General features: G+C 44.3%; 5 protein-coding genes across 5 annotated transcripts; 2 read left to right on the top strand and 3 right to left on the bottom strand.

Moving 5' to 3' along the window:
* Positions 1-1,334: 1,334 nt before the first annotated feature.
* On the top strand, positions 1,335-2,068 carry BJ212DRAFT_1476620 (uncharacterized protein; the record flags this gene model as incomplete). Its single annotated transcript, XM_041339398.1, has 2 exons — positions 1,335-2,002; positions 2,056-2,068. The coding sequence occupies 2 exons, from the start codon at positions 1,335-1,337 to the stop codon at positions 2,066-2,068; spliced, it is 681 nt and encodes a 226-aa protein (XP_041197807.1).
* Positions 2,069-7,837: 5,769 nt separating this feature from the next.
* Positions 7,838-9,689, bottom strand: BJ212DRAFT_1533550 (uncharacterized protein; the record flags this gene model as incomplete). The annotated part of the gene is made up of 9 exons (XM_041341790.1): positions 7,838-8,204; positions 8,261-8,359; positions 8,401-8,601; positions 8,640-8,654; positions 8,713-8,869; positions 8,957-9,085; positions 9,144-9,269; positions 9,325-9,367; positions 9,463-9,689. 9 exons carry the CDS (start codon positions 9,687-9,689, stop codon positions 7,951-7,953), a joined length of 1,251 nt encoding a protein of 416 aa, XP_041197806.1. The 3' UTR covers positions 7,838-7,950.
* Positions 9,690-9,875: 186 nt separating this feature from the next.
* BJ212DRAFT_1476618 (uncharacterized protein) lies at positions 9,876-10,539 on the bottom strand (the record flags this gene model as incomplete). The annotated part of the gene is made up of 4 exons (XM_041339397.1): positions 9,876-9,986; positions 10,033-10,218; positions 10,276-10,344; positions 10,396-10,539. The coding sequence occupies 4 exons, from the start codon at positions 10,537-10,539 to the stop codon at positions 9,876-9,878; spliced, it is 510 nt and encodes a 169-aa protein (XP_041197805.1).
* A 372-nt stretch (positions 10,540-10,911) lies between these two features.
* BJ212DRAFT_1261796 (uncharacterized protein) lies at positions 10,912-11,082 on the bottom strand (the record flags this gene model as incomplete). Its single annotated transcript, XM_041330209.1, has 1 exon — positions 10,912-11,082. A coding segment is annotated over one exon (171 nt), but the record flags the coding sequence as incomplete, so codon positions are not given.
* A 1,635-nt stretch (positions 11,083-12,717) lies between these two features.
* Positions 12,718-13,517, top strand: BJ212DRAFT_1262287 (uncharacterized protein; the record flags this gene model as incomplete). Its single annotated transcript, XM_041330254.1, has 2 exons — positions 12,718-12,842; positions 12,896-13,517. The coding sequence occupies 2 exons, from the start codon at positions 12,718-12,720 to the stop codon at positions 13,515-13,517; spliced, it is 747 nt and encodes a 248-aa protein (XP_041197803.1).
* Positions 13,518-15,100: the final 1,583 nt, after the last annotated feature.

The following is a 15,100-nucleotide window of genomic DNA, read 5'->3' as shown; positions in this document are numbered from 1 at the left end:
CTTTTGATAATACGATCCTGCCGATGTTTAACCTCATAGATACCTGCTCTTATGATTAGTGGTACATACCATTGTAATGCACTGCACATTTCGAAGAAACGGAGCGCGCAATCTTCGCACAGGCAGTCATGTTAATAAGTATATTCCCGGTACTGCGTAAAATGAAGAAGCAGCAAACTCCCCAATGCGAACTGCAAGAACTTGCGTGATCTACTCACAGAATATCATCTGGATCAACGAGAAAAATGGGTCACAAGGTTCTGCTCGATCCTGCTCAACGATTTGTACCTATTCGGAGTCCCAGTTCATGTGCGAGATGGAGATAGAGATACAAATGACCTTTGTCGACATTAGCTAGATTATCCGAGGCTCACTTGCTCTACTCTGCAGGCACGAGATCGACGCTAGAACTCAACTGTAAAGATGGCTACCAAGATATTCTTGTAGGTCCCATTTGTGACCCATCCGCAAGTGCAGCCTGGATCCTGAACTCATACTCTGGGTCATTAGACCATACAGCTTGCCTCGGTGACGCACCATGCAGAGATTGGTGTAAGCTGACTGCTTACTACGCGATTACCTTATCAGACGTCATGTGACTCATCCCCTTATATTCCGTCATTCTTGAACCATTCAGACTAGACTCGGGTCTCCTACCTACCATCATCTACTTATTAGTACAATGCTCAAAGAATCCACAGTTTTGTCCTGTTATTCTCGTCTGATCCATTTAGTGTTCCTTGTTGTTTCCCTAGCAAGGTTCCACTTTTTTTTTAACAGACACAGAACTTGTTGATACCTCTAAACCTGTTATAACCTGTTTCCTTAAATCATTGGGCTACCCACCCACTACCTGACCCGCCAAACTGTCTTCCGCACGAAAGAAACCTACTGCTTCTGAACCCTTGACCACACGACAGCATGCAAGGAACAGACAACCACCTGCTCAAGAACCTCCCCTGTCTCCCCTATCATCTATATCTCCAGATGTCACTCACACTGAACACATTGCTCCTACAACTACATATTGCAACTCCTCTTCAGATTCAGATCCTGATAACACGCATATATCATATCCTTGCCCTTGAAAAATGACTAGATCTGCCAGTGTTGAACAGTCTGCTCCGAGCAAGCCACTGAAACTCTTGGCAGGTGAACTTATGCCAGAGGTTGCTTGTGATTGGGATAATGCTTGTACAATGTACTTCATGCATAAAGGAATCAAAGCAGCGGACCAAGTGAAGATGATAGCGTTCAGAATGTTAGACACCCACCTACACACTTGGTACCTGGCTCAATGAGCTGTGTTAGATGCGGGAACTTTCACAGAATATATGACTGTGCTGAAGGATGCTTGGCTCGAGACCCACTGGGACACCAAGTTATGCAGAAGGGTCCTAGGGTTGTGTCAAGGAAACTGTGCCTTCTATGAATGGGCTTTGGAACTACAGAATCAGAATGCACTACTGTATGGTAATGCTACTCATCTGTCTAATGCACAATTACGCAATCAGCTCGAGGCCAACATCTGCAACAAGCTCACCATCCCTGTACTCAGAGCAAAACTCGCCGATGATCTGACTCTCAAAAAATGGATTGAAGAGGTGAAACACCTTGACGACAAATGTCTAGAGGATCTCACCTCTCAGAGAAAGATCATGGAAGACTTATACAAGTCATCAAAACGCACCACCTCCTCCAACAAACCTCCATCCTCAAGGACATATAACCCTTCATCCTCTCGCCTAGGGACTCTGTCAGAAGCTGAGTGGACTCTGTTAATGAAGCACAAAGGCTGCTTCAAATGCCAGAAGTTCTACGTCTCGCATCAGTCTAAGGAATGTACTGATGGCGCACCTGAAGCCTCCTCCTACAAAACACTTACCGAGGCAGATGCTATCGCAGCCAAACCAAAGACTAGGACTGTTGCAGCTGTTGGGACTGTTGGGGCAGTGATGCTGTCTTCAGTACTTGATAGCGAATCAGACTCTGAGGATGAAATGTACGTCGCCCCTTTTGAAACTGCCCACCTTATATGGCCCTGTCTCTTGACAGGGCCCTCTTCTGATTCCTTTGAATGATTTGACACTTTGATTGACCATGGGTCACATCTAGTTCTGATTGATGAAAATGTAGTCAACAAACTGGGACTGCGAAAACGCAGACTCCATGCCAAAATAGAGGCAAACTCTGTGTTCATAGACAATTCTTCTTTTGCCACTTCTTTCTCTTTCACTGAATACATTCTATTATTGCTGTCTTCTGTTAATCATGACTGGACTTCCCATACTGTACACACAATTGTTGCACTGGGACTTGCAGTCCCACTCCTCCTTGGAGGACCATTCTTATTGCACAATTGCCTTGTTATAGATCATGACACACAAACCTGTATCGTTAAAGATTCAAAGTATGACCTCTTAAACCCACATCTGCATGTCCCGCAAGGAAAGGTTCAAGTGGCATTGAAACATGAAATAAAACAGTTGTGTAAGAGTGTCATCAAGGAGCTAAAGGCTGTCCTAAATGGATCCCAAGACAACCTTGCCAATAACACGATTTCAGAAACATCAGACATCGTAGGACTGCTACAATGACAAATTGATACACTCGCGTTTATTGAAACGAATAAAGAGCATCTTGATTGACTTGATAAAGAGATGTGTTGCAAATATGAAGATAGGTTCCCTGATGACATACCCCACATTGACCAGTTACCTACAGACATCATACATTGCATAAGACTCAAGGACCCTGACAAAGTCATACAGTGCAGACGATACAACACACCAAGAAAATATCGAGAAGCTTGGGACGCACTACTGAATCAACACATTGAGGCTGGACAACTATGGCCATCGTCAAGTCCATTCATCTCGCTGGTGTTCTTGATACTGAAAAAGGACCCAACAGTGCTACCCAGATGGGTGAACGACTATAGAGCTTTGAATGCCAATACCATACCCGACAATCACCCCTTGCCACATATAGATGAGATCTTGTGAGATTGCATGAAAGGTAAAATTTTCGGAAAGATTGATATGACAAACTCATTCTTCCAGACACATATACATCCCAATGATATCAAGTATACCACTATCGACATGCCAAAGGGTCTACATGAATGGACAGTCATGCTGCAAGGAGGAAGAAATGCACCAGCAACTCATCAACGCAGAATGTTCATCGCACTTTGAGGACTTATTGGCAAAATCTGCCATGCATACCTTGACAACATCATAATCTGGTCACAGACTGTAGCAGAACACACCAAAAACATTAAACTAGTCCTGGATGCACTATGAAAGGCTTGCCTCTTCTGCTCACTGAAGAAGACAGCATTATTCTGCACTGAGATAGACTTCCTAGGTCATCACATATTGGTGTGACAATCATATTCCTGCTAGGCTTGCAATGGCCATCTTTTGATATAGGTGATGGAAAGCTACAAAACCATTGACCGCTTTTCCCGCACTCAACCTGCTCCGGACGCATATTCCCGCGCTCTGCGGACCTGCGCATTCACTCCCACGCTGCACGCATACCTGTGGTCGATTTCCTGTGCCTTCGGACTGCCTTACAGATGTCCCATGTCAGTCCATTGTCCATCCTACCTCATTGGTATGTATTTTGCCTTGCCTCGTGTGTTGTAACAAGTGTTGCAGCCTTATTACATGTCTTTACATATTCCTACTGCCTGTCTGTCCTGTCCCTTCTGTTTCCGAGAGGGTTAGCTAGTATAAAGTGCCTAGAGTGACTACTTCATATTTACTTCCCTTCTGCAGTATTTCCTTCCCTTAGGTTTTACTTAGGAGCAGTCACCATTAGTGCGCACTTTTTAGCCCCTATTGGTTACCTTATACCTGGACACCTTACCTTGACTTTCCTTACCCGTGCAATCAATACCCTTGCCCTCACTTGTTACCCGCACCATTCCTTAAGACTTCCCTACCCTAGCATCTTGCACTTCCACATTGACTGCTCATTGACCGCACTTCCGCATTCCCACGCTCTACATACCCGCACACTTGTTCCCGCGCTCTGCGCACTTTCGGGTCTTTAGTATCATTGGCCGTTCTCAGTAGCAATTCCCTTTAGGGTTGAACGTTCTTGCTTGCAAGTGTAGCAGCTAGGCAGAGCATTGACCTACAACAATATTTTTGGTTAGGCACATTAACAAGTGTCTAGCCATTGTTGTGTTTGCACATCGGCTTCGGGGATCGAGGCAGATGCTTCAAAGGCAAAACGCATTCTTGACTGGCCCATACCAAAGTCAACAAATGATGTACACTCTTTCCTTGGACTTGTGAGATACCTCGATCAATTCTTACCTGGCCTTGTGGAGCACACGCACCTATTGATGCCTTTGATGACAAAATCGAGTGAACACGAATGGCCTGGATGGACCAATGAACACCAAGAAGCTTTTGACACCATCAAATGGCTGGTTGTGAGCTGAGACTGCCTGATGACAATTGATCACAACAATCTTGGGAACAACAAAATCTTTGTAACATGTGATGCCAGCGACTGGCATGTGGGCGCTATGTTAAGCATGGGACCGACACCACAGACAGCATGACCTGTCGCTTTCAACTCCATGCAACTGCGTGAAGCACAATTGAACTACCCTGTGCATGAGAAGGAACTGCTTGTGATAGTCCATGTGCTAAAAAAATGGCGTATTGAGCTGCTAGGTACACCATTCACCATCTATACTGACCATAAAATGCTAGAAAACTTCTTGACTCAATGAGAACTGTCACAATGACAAGCAAGGTGGCAAGAGTTTTTCGGACAATATGATTTCAAAATTCAATACATTTGCGGCAAGGACAACACAGTTGCAGATGCACTGTCACAACTACCGCCAGACAACACTGATAGTCCAATGTACATATAGTGAACAGCACACATGCCTGCAAAGGCCAGAGGACACATCAAACCAATCTCTCTGATCCTATTGGTGACGCCGGATGCATCACTATTCTGCAACATCAAAGCAGGATACCTAGAAGACCCCTGGTGCATAAAATTGACAAATCTCACTAACTCACTACCAGGACTTCAAGAATGTAATGGACTGCTATATCTCAACAACCACCTGATCATCCCACACATCACGCACATATGAGAAACAATTTTTCAGCTAGCACACGATGAACTTGGCCACTTCGGTATTGACAAATCCTATGCAGCAATATGCGAGTCTTACTACTGGCCCAACATGAGATGCGACTTAGAGGAAACTTACATACCTGCATGCCTGGAGTGTGCAAGAAATAAAAGTCAAACAACAAGACCCACAGGCCCACTACATCCCCTACCGGTTCCGGACCACAGAGGGGAGTCAGTCGCAATGGACTTCATTGGACCACTACCACCAGAACACGGATTCGACAGAATCTTGACAATCACTGACTGCATTGGCACAGATATACAACTAGTGCCCTGTCAAATGAATATGAATGCCTGCGAAGTTGCAAATCTATTTTTCGACCATTGGTACTGTGAAAATGGCCCCCTTTAAGCATTGTCTCTGATTGCGACAAACTTTTCACAAGCAAATTCTGGAAGGCGCTTCACAAAATGACCAGTGTCAAGCTAAAGATGTCTACAGTGTACCACCCACAGACAGATGGTGCAAGTGAATGTACCAACAAAACTGTTGACCAACTGCTGAGATACTTCATGGACCGACATCAAACCAGATGGGTTGGTGCACTTCCAAGAGTCAGATTCAACATCATGTCAACAACCAACGCCTCAACTGGATACACCCCCTTCCACTTGCATCTCAGAAGAACACCATGACTGCTACCGCCACTAATCCCAGAAGAAGTTCAAGCAATGCAGTGTAGGGAACTGAGAATCCTCTAGGTGTATATCATGCATATTTCAACACATGACAATTGGTACAATGCACAACTCACTATCTATGACTTTCCTGCAAAATGCGCCAGAGGCGCGACACTTTCCTGCACTACGCAACGCATTCCTGCGCACACGCTTAGTGCGCTCTTCCCGCACTTGGTCACACTTTGTTGTGCAGCATCCAGGAGTATCCATCCATCTTCCAACCAGTCCCCTGGTGCATCCCTTTTCATTTATTCTCATATTTAGCATTGTACCATACATTATTTTGTCATGGACCCTTAGTTACATCATTTACATACTTAGAGCGCTCCCTGTTTGCTTCTGAGCCCTGGGAGCGCGCCTAGGCACAGCTTACCTGTTGCCAAGGAAGTTTTATACACCTACCACCACCACAGAGTACACCAACCACCACCATGTCAGTAGTCACTGAGAGTTAGAATCACCATGAGCCAGCATCCATCATAGTCATCACCCTAGTCTTCAGCAGCAGCCAATCATCATCTTTTACACGTTCACGCACTGTGTGCACCTTATTCCCACGCTTCGCGCACCTATGCACCCAACATTCCCCCACACATGCTTTCAGCATGCTTCACCAGAGTTGACCTGGTGTCACTTCATGGATTTGCTTTCCTTGCTTCCCTTAAGGGTCGAACATATTGCCTGGTGTACTTTGACCAACATTTAGAGAGTCAGTAGGCCTTCCTCTCACCACCAGAGTGAGAGCCCCTTCTGTCTTTCTTTTGCTCTGCAAGCCAGCAGAGTTGTTGAACCTTCAGTGGGAAGACTTCCCAGCCGATGTCACAAACGCATTTGAAGCAATCATGTCCCTGAAGACCAATATTGCAGACGTGCATGATGCACTGTTGGCGACATCTCAACAGCAACAACAAACGTGTAGCCAAGTTCATGCCTCGGTTCAATGGACCCTACACCATGGTTTCAACAAACCCTGAGTCATCCAATTATACTCTTGACTTACCAGACCATACTAATGTGTATCCCACTTTCCATGTCTTGGAATTGAACCGCCATGTGCCAAACAATGCAGAGCTCTATCCATCTTGTGAACTACAATGACTGGGACCAATCGTCACAAAGACTGGAGTGGAGGAATGGGAGATAGAGAAAATCCTGGATCAAAGAATGCATGGATGCGGACATCAATACCTCATGTGATGGTGTGGATATGGCCCTGAGGCCAACATTTGGGTACCAGGCAAAGAACTTGAAGAAATGCACATACTACAAGAATACAACACTAGACACAAGACGACTAACAAAGAACAAGAACCATGCTCAAGGACTGATGAAAATACAACACACACCGAACAACTCAAGGTCTGATGAAATGACAACACAAAAAGGAAGCTGGATGCCATAGAAAGTTTTCAGAGATTGAGAGGGTGTAAGCTGACTGCTTACTACACGATTACCTTATCAGATGTCATGTGACTCATCCCCTTATATTCCATCACTCTTGAACCGTTCAGACTAGACTTGGGTCTCCTACCTACCATCATCTACTTATTAGTACAATGCTCAAAGAATCCACAGTTTCATCCTGTTATTCTCGTCCGATCTGTTTAGTGTTCCTTGTCGTTTCCCTGGCAAGGTTCCAATTGGCATGATGAATCATGATGGAGCTGGGCCTGTATGATGTTATACTTGCACATTTATTATTGCGTGTTGTGCAGTCTGCGCGGTGCGCATTTCAAGTGACCTGTTATTACTGCAACCTGCGCACTGCCCTTTGCGAAGTCTGCATGCTTTGCTTTTAAGTTTTTTGTAAGTAATTTTTTTGCTAGTAGTTTTGAGGGTCCAAATGGGCCACAAAATCACATGAGACGCTGTGCCATCACATGTCCTGCTGGCACATAAAGCAAAGCAGGGTACTATTGTCCTTGTCATATGTAGATGTAATGACAATCAAAATCATTAGTCATCAATGCCTGAGTTATATGGCTCAAAGACTTGTATCATAAGTATCATGCTGCTGTAGTGAAGTATAGTGCAAGACAAACAGAAAAAGAGCGATTAAACATGTAGACAAGAAACTGAAATGTGAAAGCATTAAAAAAGATAATCAACTGGCCTGATAACATATTCGGACTCCCAGGGATTGACTATAACTGGTGCGAAAGGGTTGTCAGGTTGAGGCTGGTTGTGCCACAAAATATCATCTTCACTCATGGGGACAATTGTAGCTGGATGGGATAATTCAGGGCATGTTGCATATGTAGCTGGTACACTTGGAATGCTCAGCCAACTGTCAGTGAGTGAAGGAGAGGACTGTGAAGGCAGGAAAAGTGGGATGGCAGCTGTTTCTAATGAATAAAAATTGTGAGTCCAAATTTATGTTACCAAGGCAACAGGGACACACCACTCTTGAGCTTTTTCAATGCTACTCTCAGATTTGTCAGTGATTCATCAGGGGAGAGTGCTGTGTGAGTATGTTTGGCTAGATACGCAATTGTTAATTCTGTTGTCCGAGTCCAAAAGTGGAATAGAACACAGACATACCATTGACCATTGGCGTCTTCAAGATCTTCAGCTTTCCTTTGCCTTTGTAGTCAGTGTGAAAGTCTCCAGAGTCACTCAACTCCATCTCCATCAAGGAGCTAGCAAGTTCAGGGTTATGGTTGGTGTCATCTCCAATACTGTCCACATCAGACAGAAGCTCCATTTCTGAACCATCGTTATCAGCTTCAGAATCTGAACTGGCTATAACAGGCTGGGTGTTCCAGGATTCGTACACACACTGTGGAATATGGTTCCTGGTGACTAACACAAGTTATTAGCACAGCACTCAGGTGTATATAGTGGCAACCGCACCAAACCAAAGGTGAGATTCTGTCACACTTGCTTTGTCCCTGCCCTTGTGCTTGGCTAAGTCTGTTCCAGTCAGACATGCAATGTCAACAACAGTCAGTACTTGACCACTTTTGTTCAAGAGCCTCCAAGGTGGCTTCTCTTCCTGGCCTGCTGCTGACTGTGATGATGACAACACATTCCTGGGTCTCTCAGTATCAAGGTAATGGAAGACCTTTGGAAATGACTTGCATAGTAATTGACTGACCCGGGCATATGACCAGTCATGATAGAATGTCACTTGTTCATCCACATAACATCTGCAATTCTTCATGGCCTGGATCTCATTCATACCATTTTTTGATGGGGCTTTCAACACTCTAATAGCGCCATGTCTCTGAAGATATGTTAGTGATGTGGACCCTTTCGAGCATAGGTGAAGGTTTGTGACTAACATCAACTCCACAAATGAGTATACCAACTGATGCAACACAGAAATTGGATACTCCAGAGGTGGTAGTAGTACTCTGTCTTGCCTGGCTCCCAGAAGGTTGTGAACTAGTGGTAGTATCCCTCCAAGTCTAGAGAAAATGTGAATGCACAGGTAAATTTGTTAGTATATTGGTGGTGCATTACCTTTTGCAAGCCAGCTGACAGTCCTGGGCCCTTTGACAGTTTGCTGTAATTTGCAAGACAGGTAGAAGCAAGCATTGACAAAGCCTCATCTCTGGCAGCTTTAGTTGAGAGAATCGAGCCTCCCCGCTTTGCAGTTACATGGTTAAAGATCTCTTTCGCTGCAGCAGTACTGGAGGAACTTGGGCAAGCCTCTTCATCCTGGGGTATTTTGGAATGTCCAATGTCTGCTGTCTTCCGAGTCCAAGGATGTTTACTGCATCCATGCCCACATTCGGCACAGTGTCCTTCATCCCCATGTCAAGGATAAAAATCTTCACAGTCACAAAGTTGACCTTCAGGATCAGCTGCTCTGCAGAAGTTTTCATGGTCCATGTGATACTGTTGCTTGTGGGACAGGTCAAGCAAGTCACATCAGGGAAGTTTGAGGTATAGGAATGACTTCAAGACACAGAATTAATTTACAATGCAAAATTATTTAACTAGTACATGTTCTGATTACTCCCTATTGGCTAAAAATGTGGTCAAAACTAGTAAGGCTTGACACCATAATGTCACTCTATGAAACCAAATTGGTTCTGCAAGGGAGACTTGAAGCTCTTTTGAACCTCGTCAACCAGCACATATAGTCTCAAAAATAGGATACTCATCACCTTCCCATTCATCTGGTGTCAGTCAGTAGTGTGCTGGTGTGATTTTCTTTGTAACAACTTCAGCAAGAACAGCAAAAAATTGCCCTTGTATCTCTTTGTCAGCACCAAAAGTGTTCCTATGTGAAGGAACTCCAATGGCTTCATGATGGATGTGCTGCTGTTGCTGATCATTGATTGACTTGATAATGTCAGGCAACTGTTCATCTACATCTTTGTCTTCATCAGCAGGATGTCCCGCTCCAGTCTGGTGTGGCCGTTAGGATGCAGGGTGACCATGAATGCCATAGTACTCCTCAATTACATCAGGGTGAACACCCTTGCAATCATCACAATACACACCAAATAGTGTTTGTCCCAGGAACCATAGGTCCTGAATAAATTAAGGTCTTCAGGCAAGTTGAAATGCAACCCATGAGCTTACCTTTGGACTCTTGTCGTTCGTGTCAGGATCCCATATTGGATGGCAATTCCACTCTGCCTGAAAGTTAGAGCAATCCTGATTGACATCATCAAGGAAAAGTGCGTGAAGCAACCAAAGATGATTAGCATTCTGAGGGTCAAGCATATGCCAATTTTCGAGTTGAGTAAAGAAGGCCCTCCATTGCCTGGCAAATTGAGTGCCAACTTCAACCCACAGCCACTCAATTCAAGAGTTTCATGTAGAGCTTAGGCACAGAGTCAGCAACTCAAACAATTCAAGCAAGAAAAAACTCATGATCCCCACATAAACAATGCACGGTGTGGTCCGTTTTTAATAATCATGTAAGTGGCAACATCGAGGTTTTCTCCACCATGATCACCTCACACACAAGAAGGAGTACCATACTCTCTGATTGCAAGCTTGAATAAGTCCAAAACAGTAGCTGAATGGTTGTTGTTACTAGCATTCAATGCTGTTATCTAATAGAAAAAGAGGCCACATCAATAAACTACTTTTTTACAAGCACACAAAACATATATTTACCATTCTGCAAAAGCCATTGATAAATCCATGAACTACAATCCCCCATCGAATTAGTTTGTGATGGCTGTCCATGTGCCAGAGTGCATTGGGCTGTTTGACATAATACTTGCGCCAGTCTTTTGACTCGTCAATCTCACAGCACCTGACCTAACCAGGTCTACTCAACAAAGTGAATGTACCACTCAATGATGTTGCATGTGGATGCCATGCCTGCAAAGATGCCCAATCATGTATCTTATTCCAGAGTCCAGGCACCTTTTCTTGAACTTGCTGATTAGAACATCAAGATCAGCATTCATGAGTTCAGAGTACTTCCTTTGGATACCATGGCGTTTCATATAGAGATGCAAAGTATTCCTGTGAACTCCTAATATGTCCGCCAGTTCCCTAAGCTTGATTTATCAAGAGTTTGACAATGTGTCAGCAAGGAATTCAAGGTCTATAATCTTCTTTGGGTGACCTGCACAGCTCATTTGCAACAAGGTCACAGGTTTGGCAAATACAATATCACCATCCACCCTGTCAATGCAGTAAGTGATTGCTTAATGGAGTGGTGAGAACAAAATGCACTGAGTCTCAATATTTTGTCAAAATGACAATAGTTGGACAGACAAGTTCCCCAGTAAAGTAGCTGCATCAGATAGCCAGTCCTGCACTTCCAATCCTCAAGGATCAACTTCAAATGCTTCAAGTAATGGTATAGCATCAGCCGTTATGGCTTCTAAATGATATGTGAGCTGAAGAGGGTCTGCATCCTCTTGTTTCAGAATGCAATAAGCATGCCTGTAAATGTCTGATAATGTATCATAGGCAACAAGGAAGTTAGCTGGCCATGGAGTATGGGCCATTGTGCAAAGTGGAAAGTGAGGAAGTGTCTGCAGTAGCATACTAGGCATCCAAGTCACAATAACTGTGATTTCAACTTAAAGTTCGAGTAGCAGCAAGACTCTCACACTCACACACACAGACATTGCAATCCGAACACATTTACAGTGAGTCATTTGCATATATACACTACATAGAGAAATTAGTAGTACTACCAATGACCAGAATGTGAATGTTCTCCATCATGAAAAATATCTAGAATGAACTGATGCAGAGGTAAGTCCAGCAAACATAATGGGCGTGAGGTATAGTGCATGGGCAAACATAATGGATGTGAGGTATAGTGCATGGGGGAATTCTAACCCAATGTTTGTGCCAATGAGGTCAATGGGGAGAGGATCCAGAGAAACAGTCGGCATAAGATAGACAGAATGAAAGTAATGATGAACCTGTTGAAAATTCCTGCTCAATGACAACAGTCTGGCTAATGATATGCTTCGAAGAACACTGAGACAGAGACCAAAATTTGACATACTTCATGCCGAGATTTGCACAGTATTGGTCATTGGCTCTCTCAATCTTGTTCTCTCACTAGACAGGGATGATCCTTGATGTAAGTGCTGATGAGAAGTGAGAGTAGGTGTCAGAGTGAATATTCTCCATCAAGTAACAACTCACATGATCATGTGCTATGCTGTGTCAAACATTTTTCAAACTTGATTTCCCATCAAACTGTTAACATTGCAGTTCAGAAACTATGTCAGGCCTAGGTGCTTCTACCACACCAACTCAACATCCTGTCTATTATTTTTCTAATGCAAGTCATGTCTTTCAGGTAAGCTTTTTGATTGATATATTAAATCATTCACACAGTTTGGGTGCCCTCAGATCAATAATGTGCTATATAGGCCCTGTGGCTTGGTCTTGTCCTCAAATTCTAAAACATTCAATGGCATGTTTGCTGCTATGGAAAGTGCTGGATTGGAAGAGATTGATGGGAAAAGTGATGAGAGGCCCATCCATCTTGCTAGTACAACATGGGAGATGTTTGAATTATTCCTTGAACATACCTTTGGCAGGTAAGTTGTTGTTCTATGGCTTTTGTCAAGTCAAGCTGCTAAACCAGTTGCAGATCATGTGCCAGTCAATACACCCTTGAAGAATTGTCAAACTTTCTCCATTTCTGCGACATGTACCAATGCTCACACATGTGGAAATTTGTGGTTTCACACATTCAATCTACTCAATATCATTTCCACCCTGCTCAGCTCATTAACCTTGCCATACAGTATAATATGGGTGCAATTTTCCCATTCGCCTTCAAGCAACTTGTCAACACTCCCATTACCCAATTGACTGCACAACACCAGCAACTCTTAGGGAATGATGTATTTACAAGCTTGGTCTATGTGCAAGCAGCTCTTGAAGAACATCATTGTATTGTGGCTGCGGAGGAGCCCAAAATTTTGATCCACACTAGCAACTGCCAAGATCCAGTCAGCTATAACAAGGACTGGCACACTATCTGGTGGAACAGCATGGCTTGTTTCCTTCTCAATGGACAAAACCCACAACCATATCATGAAGCCGTCAAATGCTTCAAAGATTTGCAGTTCGGGCGTGTTAGTGGAGGGTGCAAGGAACTGATGTTCAAGATCATTGAGCAGGGAGCCACATTTAACCACGCAGAGCAATTTGTCAAAGAAGCTTGTGACTGTCTCACTGAAAAATTAATTTCTGATTCATCACTATAAGCATAGTACCATGCAATGTATTTTACAATTGATGTCCTTTCACTACTACTAGTAGTCGAATTTCAGGAGGTTTGTCCTAATGATTAAGATGCAAGTGATCCACATGGCGAGAGCCCCAGGTCATCAATTTGAACGGGCAACGCGCAGACTTCAAGGCAGCGCGCAGGTTGCGGCAATAACGGGTCACTTGAAACGCGCACCGCGCAGACTGCGCACGCGCAATAATAAATGTGCAAGTATAACATCATAGGCCTGGCCCCAACTAGCGCTCACCCGGTAAATTTGAATGTCCGACTTCGGCAGCAATGGTGTTACGATTGAATTCACCATTTCTCACCAGATTTGATTTGTTTCACTTGGAATAGTTACATAGTATAGTATGCAGAACATACTCAGTAAAGCGACTAAGCAATTACTGTAAAGTAGACGAAATAGAGGTCTGTCGCGAATAGACCGTAAGCCGATAGTACCCGCAAGTGGAAGCCCGTGACAAGTCACATAGTCAGATAATGACGCACCTGAGAGGCTTCTGTTGTCCACCTTCGTTCTAATAGTCATTCATATACATACTCGATATCGGTACTCGTATTTGCTTGGCACTTCGGCGTGGATAGAAGGCTGAAAGAAAGCTGTCACCCAGTTTGAGGGAGGTCAAGGGGAAAGTACCTTCTCTCGGCGGCACACAATCAGACTCAGTTTACTCCGACAACTTCAGGTATGAAACAAATAAACTGCCACTCGATAACTCTGACAGATTAACGTTTATTTCCCATCGCTTATTGTTCAAACAGCAAATAAACTGAAGAAATTATTGAGTGGGATTACCAACGCATCAGGCACAGCCTTTCACGGATCGCATCATCGCTGGCACAGTAGCACTGCCTACTGTGACTTAACAACTTCGAGTGGGGTGATTGGACGTTGATCGATGATCCGCGACCGATTTAATTGATCACCGTAATCGAGTGCCGAAGCGCTGACCGCTGATGATGTGAAATAATTCGTTCTCTTGGCTCGGATTCTGATATTCTAGTCAGGCGCTTAAGCCTCACGCTGACAAAGAGAGCGCGCAGATGGCGTCTTTACCAGTGCGATTCAAATCCCATCTTGCTCAGAACGTTGATCATCCCACCAGCCGCTCGACCAGGACGGGAACCCAGTGAGTAGATTCCTAGACTTTTGGTAATCGGTTACCAAGTTGCAATTTGCAGACAGCCTTCAAAAGTACCACTGGGCCCTGGCCAGTGCCAGACCGTAAAGTCTCGCAGCTCCGACAGTCTTCTGGCAAGCACTGCGAAGCTGTGTCGTGCCCTTGCACAACACCCATAGCCTGCGCATCCCGAATCAGCGGCCCCCCGCTTTCCTGAAGATAAGTCATACACAGAGCCATAACATAGGTATGCAGGCTGTGCATATGGTACGTGGCCCGAGCTGACCATTATCATCGAATAAATAGCGGAGGTCTCCTGATATCTTTTCCTCTTAACTTCAATACTACAACTATGTCCGGGCCATACGTCTACACACAACCGACCTACGAGCCTCCTCCATATTATACCCACCCGTACACACCTCAGCGGTCA

Source organism: Suillus subaureus, assembly GCF_016647635.1.
Source record: "Suillus subaureus strain MN1 chromosome Unknown BJ212scaffold_4, whole genome shotgun sequence".
NCBI lineage: Eukaryota > Fungi > Basidiomycota > Agaricomycetes > Boletales > Suillaceae > Suillus > Suillus subaureus.
This window is presented reverse-complemented; position numbering and strand designations above follow the sequence as displayed.